At 34.6% G+C, this 12,864-nt stretch overlaps 1 protein-coding gene across 1 annotated transcript in view; it reads right to left on the bottom strand.

The window, feature by feature from the left end:
* The window catches only part of Hipk1 (homeodomain interacting protein kinase 1), a 54,554-nt gene that overhangs the window by 26,038 nt on the left and 15,652 nt on the right, over window positions 1–12,864 (bottom strand). Inside the window, exon 3 of the mRNA XM_076862922.1 lies at window positions 7,004–7,127. Within this exon, the coding sequence (XP_076719037.1) occupies window positions 7,004–7,127 (124 nt within the window). The remainder of the gene's footprint in view (window positions 1–7,003; window positions 7,128–12,864) is intronic.

The following is a 12,864-nucleotide window of genomic DNA, read 5'->3' on the forward strand; positions in this document are numbered from 1 at the left end:
CTCACCAGAAACAAAACAGCATTAGCAAAATGGGGGTGGGGGATCTTAACCCTGAATAAGAACATTTTAAATGTGAACTACTTGTGTGTATGAAAAGGTGAAATATGTTTTAAATCCAGGATAAAATTTGCATAATGAAATATTATGTGGACATTTTAAGTGATAAGGTAGAGGGTATTTGACATCTAAAAGTATTTTACAATAGATTATGTAGAAAGGCATATTATAAATTAAATAAATCTCATTTTTTAAAACAATCACTGCAAAAAAAAATCACTACACTGATTCCAAGAGGCACATTTATTCACATTAACATCTTTGAAATCAGAATATGTGTTAGAATTGATAGCTATCATGGTTTAACCGGCACATTCTTTTCTTCTTTCTTAGAAGTACAGAAAATCATGCTGTCTTAAATTTGATGAAATGTATGTGCTCCTTCATAATCCACAATAAATATATTTGGAATGTATATCTATTCCATATATATATATTCACAATATATGTATTTGGAATGTATATTTTGAATGTAGTATCTAGTCATTCTTTCTTTCAATAAGTGTTTATGGAGGCAAGCAGTGAACAAACACAGTTCTTGCTCTCATGGAGTTTGCATTCTAGAAAGGAGACAGAGACTGAATGTGTAATTCAAACTGAGTTAGTATTGTGAAGAAGAAAGAAAGTCTTCTATAAAAATACATAAGAAACCTGTCCTCGACTTAGGACTGGCTCTTTGGGGAAGTGACACTTCAGGGGAAAAATGAGTAGACACTCACTAAATGAAATGAATAGGTGAGAGCAAAGTATTCCAAAGGAATAGATGAGAGCAAAGTATTCCAAAGGAAGGGTGCAGCATGTGCCTGTGCTGAAAAGAAGCATATTATTTCATTCTTAGTATTAGGGATTGAATCCAGGGGCACTTTACAACTGGGTATATCCCCAGCCTTTTTAGTTTTTATTTAGAGTCAGGGTTTCACAAAGTTGCTGAGGATCTCGCTAAAGTTGCTAAGGCTAGCCTCAAACCTGTGATCCTCCTATCTCAGCCTCCAAGTCGCTGGAATTACAGAGATGTGCCACCACACCAGCAAGAAACATTCTTAAAGTATGTTGAAATGATGCTGATGAGGGCAGAGGAGAAAGGTAGGGAAGGGGCAGTTCCATATAGAAGCTCAGAGGTCATATTAAGGATGTAGTCCTTCATTCTAAAAGCAATGGAAAATCATTGAAGTCAAAAGGCATGACATATTCAAATTTGTAATTTGAAAAAAAAAAATTACTCTGGAAAAAAGATTGTTGAGATACCAGAGTAGGAAAGGGACATGGTCTAGTAGGTAAGTGACGAAGACAGCCTGGACTCATGTAGAAGCACTGGGAAAAAATAAATATAATATCAAGAGGTATTTAGGACATAAAAAGTTACGTGAGGGCTGGGGTTGTGGCTCAGTGGTAGAGTGCTTGCCTAGCATGTGTGAGGCACTGGGTTCTATTCTCAGCACCACATATAAATTTTCCTTCATAGAATTTATCTTAATTGAACTATAATTATCTGTGTGATTACTTATTTAATGCTTTTCCCATTATCAAAACTGTGGCCTGGGGCTGGATTTATAGCTCAGTGGTAGAGCGCTTGCTTCGCTTATGCAAGGCCCTGGGTTCGATCCTAGGCACCATGTAAAAACAAATAAGTAAATAAATAAAGTTTAAAAATAAAACAACTGTGGCCTATTCAAGGGCAAATACAATGTTTGTTTTATTTCTGTTGAATCCCTAATGCCTATGGTACCTGACAGAAAATTTGGCACCCAATAAACACATAATAAAAATTGACAATATATAATAAAATAAACATAAAATATACCAAAATATAAAGGGTTACCTCCAAGTCATACAGGAAGTTGAGATCTTTGTCTCTTGGCTTATACCATCTTTTCTGATTTTTCTATACTGGTGCACTCATGGAATTTCTTTGTTTTGGTTTTATTTTTTTTTTGGTGCTGGGGATCGAACCCAGGGCCTTGTGCATGCAAGGCAAGCAGTCTACCAACTGAGCTATATCCCCAGCCCCACTCATGGAATTTAAACATTTAAAATTTTTGGTATTATAAAATGAAAAGTGTTTCATTATGAAAGTAGAATCACCCTAAGTTTTCCACAAAGCTTATCAACAAGAAGCCCATATTTAAGCAAATAAAAAATACTGTCATTTGTTATTTTAAACAATTACAATGTTTTTGGCAAATTTGAAGCTATTAACCAGTTTATAAAGAAGGTACACACACTTCTGACAAACGTGATATAAATCTCAGCTATAACATCTATGAAAAATTCACAGCTAACATTATACTTAACAGTGAAAAACTGAACACTTTTCCCATAAAATGAGGAACACAACAAGGATGTCCACCATAGATATTTCTATTCAACACTAAACTAGCACTTCAGTGCAAAGCATTTAGATTAGGGAAAAAAGGTATCAAGATGGAAAGGAAGATATAACACTATATTTGTAAATGACATGATCTTGTACATAGAAAATCGTAAGGGACTCATAAAAACTATTAGAACTACAGTTATTAGTAGTTCTAATAGTTTTTATTCTATTAGAATCAACAGGATATGAACTAAATTACAAAAATCAACATTATGTCAATATACTAGTAATAAATATTCTAAAAGTAAAAATTTTTAAAAATCCACTTACTGCCAGGTGCAGTGGTACACACCTGTAATCCCAGTGATTTGGGAAGCTGAGGTAGGAGGATTGCAAGTTCAAGGCCAGCCTCAGCAATTTAGGAAGGTCCTAAGCAATTTAGCAAAATCCACTCTCAAAATAGAAAATAAAAAGGGCTAGGGATGTAGCTTAATGGTAAAGCACCCCTGGATTAAATCCCCAGTACCAAAAAATTAAATAAAATTTGAAAAAAATTCATTCACTAAAGCATCAAAAAAAAAAAAAAAAAAAGACTTGAAAATAAATTTAACAAAAAAAGTACAAAGCATGTACTCCAAAATTACAAAACATTGCTAAAGAAAACCTAAATAAATGTAAAGTCATCCCAGGTTTATGGATCAAAAGACTTATACTGTTAGGTGCTGATACTTAAACTGATCTACAAATTCAATACAATCTCAATAAAAATCCCAGCTGGCTTTACGAAGAAATTGACAAGTTAATCCTTCTGAGCTCATATGGAAATGGAAGAGTCCCAAATAGTCAAAAGAATCTTGGAAAAAAAAGAACAAAGTTATAGGATTCATACTTCCTGATTGTAAAAATTACTACAAAGCTAAAGTAGTCAAAATGGTGTGGTCATATATGAAAAGATAAATATAGATGCCTACACAATTTAATGCGTAAAGAGGTCTTTTCAGCAAAGGTTTTTTCAGACACTGTGAGAAATGAATATCTGTATCAAACAATTAAATTGTCTCCTTACCTTATACCATTAACAAAATTATCTTAGAATCAAAGACAGAAACTTAAGAAGTTAAATTATAAAACTCTTAGAAGAAAACAGAGAGGAAAAACTACAGGACGTTGGATTCAGCAATGACTTCTTACATTTGATACCAAAAGTATAAGCATCAAAAGAAAATGTGGGCAAACTGGACTTTGTCAAAGTAAAAAACACTGGTACATCAAACAATACATCCCTAGGTAAAAAGGCAACCTATGGAATGAAAGAAAGCATTTACAAAACACTGTATATATATCCAGCATATATACAGAACTACAACTTAGCAATAAAAACACAATACCCATGATCAAAAATGGTCAATGGACTGAATAGACATTTCTTCAAATAAGCTATACAAATATTCAATGAACACATGAAGAAAGACACTCAACATCACTCATTAGCTGGGTGCAGTGGCACACGCCTATAATCCCAGCAGCTCAGGAGGCTGAGACAGGAGGATTGTGAGCTCAAAGCTAGCCTTCAGCAACTTAGTGAGACCCTATCTCTAAATAAAATACAAAAAAGGGCCGCGGATATGGCTCAGTGGTTAAGCGCCCCTGGGTTCAATCCCAGGTATCAAAAAAAAAAAAAAAAAAATTTACTAATTAGAGAAATGAAAATCAAAAGCACAAAGAATACCACTTCATGGGCTGGGGATATAGCTCAGTTGGTAGAGTGTTTGCCTCGCATGCACAGGCCCTGGGTTCAATCCCCAGCACAAACAACAATTAAAAAAAAAGAATACCATTTCATACCTACAAGGATGGCTACTATCATCAGAAAACCTCAGAATAAAAAAATGTTGGTTAGGATGTGGGGAAGTTAGAATCCTCATGCATTGCTGCCAAGAATGTAAAAATGGTGTGGCCTGTGTGGAAAACAACTTGATGGTTCCTCAGAAAGTTAAACATAGAATTACCACAACCCAGCAATTTTGCTCCGAGTTATATAACCCAAAAGAACTGAAAACAGGGACTTACATATTGTACACCAATGTTCATAGATGCATTATTCACAATAGCCCCAAACAGTAACAACCCAAGTGTCTACCAATAGATGAATGTATTTAAAAAATAATGGAATACTGTTTACCATAAAAGGGAATGAAGCTCTGAAGCAGCAATAGGGAAGAACCTTGAAAACATGCTAAGTAAAAAGAAGCAAGTCACAGAATACCACGTTATATGTGATGTATATGATATGCCAGAATAGGCCAATTTATAGAAAGAAAGTAGACTGGTGGTTGCTGAGAGGTAAGAGAAAATAAGGTGGTTAGGGGAGAATTGGGGATTAATTGCTAATAGGTACTGAGTTTATTTATGGAATATGGTGAAATGTTCCAGAACTGACCATGGTGCTAGCTCTACAACCCTGTGAACATACTAAAAGCTACTGAACTGTACACTCTAAATGACTGAATGGTACAGTATGGGAATTATCTCTATAAAGTTGTTTAAAAAAAAAAAGCTGGATCTTTCCATAGGAAATCCTTGAGACCCAAGGAGGAGTAAGAATCAATGGCTTGGTTCAACCAACACTGTGGTTTTGCAAAAAAAATAGATTAAAAACTTATGAAACAAAACATAACTGATTACTTATTTTTTATCTTTTATATTTTTAGTTGTAGATGCACAAAATACCTGTTATTTTTATATATTCATTTTTATGTGGTGCCAAGGATCGAACCGAGTGCCTCACATATGCTAGGCAAGCGCTCTGCCATTGAGCCACAGCCACAGCCCCATAACTGGTTACTTAAAACAAGCCATTTTTATATTTCACTAAGTCAGGTCCAAAAATGTCAAATTTTTGGAAGTTGGTAAATATTACATCTACTCTACAACAGACTGAGATAAAAATCCTAAACCGAATAGGAGAAAATACTGTTTTGCTATTTTTTTCCTTCTAATCGTTCATTTTTGGAAAAAAGAAAAACCAAAAAAAGTAAACAGTGTCAGAAGGAGCTTCTATATGTATAGAGGGTAAATATTTCTCCTTTTTTTTTTTTTTTTTTTGGTGGTACTGGGGATTGAACCAGGGCCCTCTACCACTGAGCCACATCCCCAACCCTTTTTATTTTTAGACAGTGTCTCACTATGTCACTGAGGCTGGCTTTGAACTCATGATTCTCCTGCCTCAGCCTCCCAAGTCACAGGAATTACTGACTTGCACCACTGGGCCCAAATTAAAAAAAAAAAAAAAAAAAAAAAAATCATTCTAAAGAACAAGATAATTCACAATTTACTTCTATGGCAAAACTGTTCCCTTCAATGGACCAATTACTTGAAAAACTAACTACCCTCTCCTAAAGCTTTTCTGTTTTAACAAAGAAATTTCTGTATTAAAATACTTTACAACAGATTCATCTCATAAATTCTATTTTACAGTGACCCAAACTATCATAGCTTTTGGCACCTAAGGTGTGCCAGTCTGAAGACAGTATTTACTTCAGTATGTGTCACATATGTATAAAAGGAAATAAAAACAACTTAGTAAGCCAAAGTTCAGTCTTAAAACTCCAGTCCTTTATCTTTACTTTTACATCTCAACTCATAAGACAGTCGTTAACTGAAGCTAGGTCTCTAATAAATCATAATAGATATAAAAGTACCAATCTTAAGTAACAGAAAATAAAATCCTTTTGTTTATTGTAGATTTGCAAATATAATATTAGACCAAGAAAGATGGTATAAATACTAGACCAAGAAGAAAAGTAGAAAAAAATTCTACTATTTGTTAAAAAACTCTTTAGTAATAATTGGATTCCTCTTTTCCTATTATCTAAGTACTTCTATTCCTCTGGAATCTACTTCACTAGTAACTACAGTTGACTGATCCTTGAACAATGCCATGAGGTGCTGATCCTCAATCCCATGGCTGAAAATCCACATGTAACTTTTGACTACCCCAAACTACTAATAAGCCTGCTATTGACCAGAAGTCTTACCAATAACATGAATGGTAGATTAACACATATTTTTATGTTATATATATATTACATAGGTGAAAAACATGCAAGGACAAGATATCACTTTTTCCTGCTATATGCAGTTTACAGAAGCGAGTGTTAGAGTGGAGACGATTAGCATCACTTAACATTTTAGGCAGATAATCAATTACACTTGAGCTCACCACAACTGCAACAGGAGACTGCTATGAAATTATTACAGTAGTACAGTATGTACTACAATTAATTTCATGCAGTTATGATTTAATATTTCATGTTTATATTTCTCTTAACTGAATGGCATCATGTATAGTCTATATGTATAAGTTATGAACTTTTTAGAATAAATGTACATATATTTTATGGTAATAAATGCTAACAAATCATTATCTACATATATATTATGCATCCATGACATACCTAATTTTTCTTAATTTTTTTTCAATATTTCTAGGTTACATGGTTGATCAGTGAGTTTTTTCAAATTATTAAAAAAAAAAAGTTCATGCAAGTGGACCCATGCAATTCAAACCCATGTTGCTCAAAGGTCAATTGTATTTGTTATTTCTATTTCTATCCACATAAACATTCTTACCTGATCATATTCTGAAGCACCAGGATAAAGAGGCCATCCCAGGAACAGCTCAGCTATTACACAGCCCAATGACCACATATCAATAGCTTCACAAAATGGTAATCCAAGAATAATTTCAGGGGCTCTAGCCAAAACAAAAATATCAGATAAAAAAGAAACATTAATGGGAGAAATTAACTATGTTGACTAAATTCTGTTTTAGCATCAGCTAAAAATTCATTTATTTAATGAAACTAAAAACAATCAGTCAATTTAGAATTCAGAATTTTTTGAATCTTAGAAGATAATACAGAACATAAACCATGTATTACATAATAATCCCAATGGGCAGAGCAATGTCCCATAATCAAACACATTAATATTTCTTCAACAAAACCAAGAACAGGGATACGAAGCTAGCCAAATGAAGACTTTATTTTATTTATTTATTTATTTATTTATTTATTTATCCATTCATTCGTTCATTCATTTATTTATTTATTTTTGGTGCCAGGGACTGAACCCAGGAGCATTTAACCACTGAGTCACATACCTATCCCTTGTTATTTTGAGACAAGGTCTCATCAAGTTGCTAGGGCCTTGGTAAGCTGCTGAGGCTGGCTTTGAACTTCCGATCCTCCTGCTTCAGTCTCCTAAGCCACTGGGAGTAAAGACATGTGCCACTGTGCCCAGCTTTAAATAGCTCTACAATGGTTTAAGTTAGGTCTTGACAATAAAAAGTTGTTTAAAACAAACTTGGGGAGCGTTTTCAATTTTTGAGAGCTTTCTGAAGGTTGGAATCATAAAGGAGCATAATTTTTTCTTTTTATTATTAAACCTTTTTAATTATTAAAAAAATCAATTAAACATCCTGGTCAATAATTACACCTTTGTGACAAAATATTTTTTCTGAGAAGATATGGTGGTTGTCAGTTCACTCTAGAGCCAGCTGATCAGGGACTGAAACCTAGCTCCATCATTTACAGCTATGGTAGACACAACACTAAATCTCTGTGCCACAGATTCCTTGTCTATAAAATGAATTAAGAATATCTATCACACAGTGTTGCTGTGACATTTAAATAAATACATTCAAGCTCTTGGATGAGTATCTGGCACATGGCAAGCACTAGGTGTTATATATAATAATAATTATTGTTATCATTATTTTAAAACTTTGAACTCTTTTTTGTGCTTGTAGAAAAAAAATCATTTCTATTAATACTCACATAAGAAACATAACCATAGGGAACCTTAAAGAACAAAGTAATTCATAAACTAAGACTTTTATATATATATGAACACATCTAAAATATAAGTGTTACCCCATTTATAGAGGATGAAACTAAAGTAAAGAAAGATTAAGTAATTTGCCCAAAATCACAATAAATAACAGAGCAGTCTTTCTGGCTCCAAAATTAATATAACATCCTATCTTTCAATGAATAAAAGTTACAAACATAACCATCTATATAAATCTATTTGGCATGGTGGTATACATGAGTGTTTCTGACTAAAATTAAGAGAAAAGAGTGAGTTCCAAAAAGGAATGGTACGGTCTGGGGTAATAATTGAGTGGTAGCAGACATAATGCCTTGGGTTTGATCCCCAAATATCTGACCCCCTCCAAAAAAAAAAGGTACAAGGGTGGGAAAGAATAATAATAGGTAATACTACTACTAATAATAATAATAAATGACATATAGTGCTTACTATGTGCTATGCATTGTTCTAAATTCTTTATAAATGTTGAATCACTTAATTCTTTTTTTTTTTTTTTTTTTGGTGCTGGGGATTGAACCCAGGGCTTTGTGCATGCTAGGCAAGCACTCTACCAACTGAGCTATTTCCCCAGCCCCTATCACTTAATTCTTATAATAAATCCTAAAAAAAAAAAAAAAATTGGCATTATTGTGCGTCACCAACTCTAGCTGGGATTATAGATGTTTGTCAACATCCTTTCTCAAAAAAAAAAAAAAGAGCTGGGGATGTAACTCAGTGGTATGGCACTTGCAGGCATGAGGCTCTGAGTTCAATCTCCAGTAATGCCAAAAAAAAAAAAAGATTGTTCATGTTATAGGTAGCTAGAACCATGTATTACTGATGGAATTTCAGAGTTCTATTAAATTTCCAGCATGTTTGTCAACATGCTCTGCATGTTGAATATTTTAACATCTCTGAAATTAAGAAGATTCTTACAAATGAGGGTATTTTTTAATTTAACGGCAGTGCTTTTACTTTCTTAACTGGTACTATATAAAAAATGTTGTATCTTATAATCAATGGTATCTTAGATTCTATGTAACAGTGTATTATTTCCATTTGACAAAGGAAGAAACTGAGAGGTTAAATAATTTATCTGAGGCTACACATCTACTAAACAATGGTGCCCATTGTCTGGAATCTGAACTCTTAAACACTTTATCTTCTTCTCTAACGATTTCCTATCTTTCTTACAATATCAGAGAATTTGGATCCATAAGGACGCTCCAGAACCAAATGGAAAAGCAAATCTCTCCATGAAGAACCATCTAACTAGTCATGTATCATGAATTGCCTAGGCTTCCAAAACTTTAGTTTCAAGTAATATATGCCTGTGGTTGCATTGTGTGTGTGCATATGTGTGTTGAAGGAGGTGGTATTTGAGCAAAGAAGGTATGAAGTAAAGATACTTAAAGAGTATTCTTTTTTTTTTTTGGTAGATGGACACAACACAATGCCTTTATTTTTATGTGGTGTTGAGAATCTAACCCAGGTCCTGCCCATGCTAGGTGAGCGCTCAACCGCTAAGCTACAATCCCAGCTCTTAAAGAGTATTCTGTACAACTAATTATATATAAGAAGTACACTTCAGATAAAACCAGGTCGATTGGGGGTCTCCCCAGGGTTTAAAAGCTTTCCTGATCTTTATCCTGAAACAGCACAATACTTAGGTATGTTCAGACTAGTAGATAGCTAAGGGTAGAACCAGTAATATCACCAGTTTTTGTATATGAAGTGTGGTTTTCTCCACCAAAGAAACAACCCTTAAAAGTGATATTTCTGCAGGGCATGTTGGCAAACATCTATAATCCCAGCTACTTGAGAGGCTGAGGCAGAAAGATCACAAGTCTGAGGTCAGCCTGGGTAACTGAGCCAGACCCTATCTCAAAAAAATTTTAAAAAGGGGCTGGGGATGTGGCTCAAGCAGTAGCGCGCTCGCCTGGCATGCGTGCGGCCCGGGTTCGATCCTCAGCACCACATACATACAAAGATGTTGTATCCGCCGATAACTAAAAAATAAATATTAAAAATTCTCTCTCTCTCTCTCTCTCTCTCTCTCTCTCTCTCTCTCTCTCTCCTCTCTCACTCTCTCTTTAAAAAAAAAAAAAAAAAAAAAAAAAGAGCTGGGGATGTAGCTCAGTGGTATGGCACTTGCAGGCATGAGGCTCTGAAGGTTCAATATCTGGGACTGCCCCCCCAAAAAAAAGATTGTTCATGTTATAGGTAGCTAGAACCATGTATTACTGATGGAATTTCAAAGTTCTATTAAATTTCCAGCATTATGGCATATTTTTAAGATCACATAAAACTGAAGCATTAATAAAGCAGAGAGTAAGAGTACCCAGAAACAATACAAAAGCTTTTCTAAAATTGAAAAAGAACAAAACTTCCTACTGTCAGTGAGCAGAATCATTAATTTTCAAGTTTATGACAGTGCCAAAAATAGCTGGCAAGAAGTGTGCAAATGGCTTTGTGCCAAAATTAAAAACTGGGCTTAGAACATTGAAAGCATCAATTGGAAAGCAGAATGATTTTGCCATTCTCATAATACCAAGAAGACATTTTAAAGCCCAAAAGGTAAGTCACAAGGGAATGACCAGACCACCCAAACTTACTTCTTTAAAAAGGTAGCACATGATATATGATAACTGGTAATCCTGTAAATCTTAAAGTCTCAAGGAAATTAGAAGAAATACTAATTCCACTCCTAAAACCCCATTAAAACACACACACACACACACACACACACACACACAACTGAAAACTGGCTGGAATCAGTTTTTTTATTTGGTCTCATCCTGCTTCTGTGACAAGAAGCAGTTATGGATTTTCAGCAAAAAAACTCACTCAAAACAGCAACTATTCTCTTACAAACAGCCAAGTGTTAAAAAGAAAGCCGCTCAGTCCAAGGGCTTTTTTTCATCATTAGGGCCTAGAAATGTTAGACTGAGCTAACTCTGGGAAGCAAGAAGACTGAAGTTATCTTCTCCTTTACTGAAAGTAAAGCATCATTAGGAGTTTTGCCTCTAAGAAGGTAAGAACTGAATGTTTTAAACTCTGATTTCAGATTATAATTCTTGGAAATATTTTCATTACATCTTTTCCCTTGGCCTCCATTCTTTCTCAATCTGTCAAAATAGAGTCTATGGAGGGAATGGGAATATCATCAGTGAGAGCTTACATTAATGAGGCCCTAGGTTTAATCCCCAACACACACACACACACACACACACACACACACACACACACACACACAGAGTCTATGGACACTAAAACCCTGGTTCTACATCATCTGTATAAGAAAGCTGAATTAGATAATGACTTTTCTAGGTGCCTTTCCAATTCTAACATCCTAACTGGGCAATTAAAAAGATTATCTACTCAAGCATAGAAAAGAGAAAGCTAAAAACAAAAACAAAACAAACTTGACAGTATTCACTTCAGTAGGAAAATGGCATTAACTGTGCTTTGAACACAGCAGTCACTTCTTTGAAGATGCATCCCATCCTCAAAACCAAACACTAAACATGCTCTAATTACTATTGCCAAGTGGAAGAAATAGCATCCCTGCCTTTTGGATTCCTAACTTCAAACTTCTTTGTATTGAAAAGTTCCTTCAAGATCATAAAGTTTTATTTCACTGGCACCCAGATCAAGCTAAGATTGGGATAGCTTAAAAGCTCAAATAATTTTCTGGTCATTTTCATGAATAGTCTTGTTACTTTTTCCCATTTCAGATGCATCAAATCTACTTACTTGCCAGATCAGAGATGTTACATTAAGTAAGCCATCTGTGGCTTAGTTGAAACTGTAGTTTAACTGTTAGAGGAAATTAGGTTGTTGTTGTCTATACTTACGCTATTCTTGTCTTCTCTAGATTTTATCCTTCCATAAGTAACAAACAGCTTGAAATAGAGGCTAGTTAGTTTGTTCCGAATTTGGAAAAGCATTACACTGGGCATGGTGAAATCCCAGCAACTCACGAGGCTGAGGCAGGAGGATCACAAGTTCCTGACCAGTCTCAGCACTGTCTCAAGATAAAATTTAAAAAAGAGTTGAGGATGCAGCTCGGTGATAGAGTGCCCCTGGTTCAATCCCCAATACCACAAATAAATAAATAAGAATAAAAAGCATTGAGCTTGTTAAGTATGGCAAAGCTTTTTCCCTAAAACCCAACCCCAAAAAGATGGCAGCTTTTCTTGGACATTTACATTGTATATTTACAGTAGGCCAGAGAATAAAGTATATTACTTCTACTGCCAGAATCATTTAGCCATGCCCATGGCCAACAGAAATAGCTCTATGGCAAATTTCTGTCTAATGAAAATCTTTTGGCATGTATTAGTAAGACAAAACAATGTAAAACTAAAAAGGAGGGTAAGAAAGAAGGCTATGTTTGGAGCCAGAATGATTTGCCAGCCAAAAAGATTTCACAGAGATTTTCTGAAAGAAAAGGTGAAGACTTAACATTCTATAATGGCAATAAAGCAACAACAAAAGAAGCTTAAGAGGACACAGTGATATGGAAGAAATGCCTGAGCTGCTATTCCATCTGCCGTAGGCTCATTATCCAGTGTTACTGTTAAACAACACAATGCACATGTTAAATCCTAAACACA

The sequence above is a fragment of the Callospermophilus lateralis genome, chromosome 7 (assembly GCF_048772815.1).
Source record: "Callospermophilus lateralis isolate mCalLat2 chromosome 7, mCalLat2.hap1, whole genome shotgun sequence".
Lineage (NCBI taxonomy): Eukaryota > Metazoa > Chordata > Mammalia > Rodentia > Sciuridae > Callospermophilus > Callospermophilus lateralis.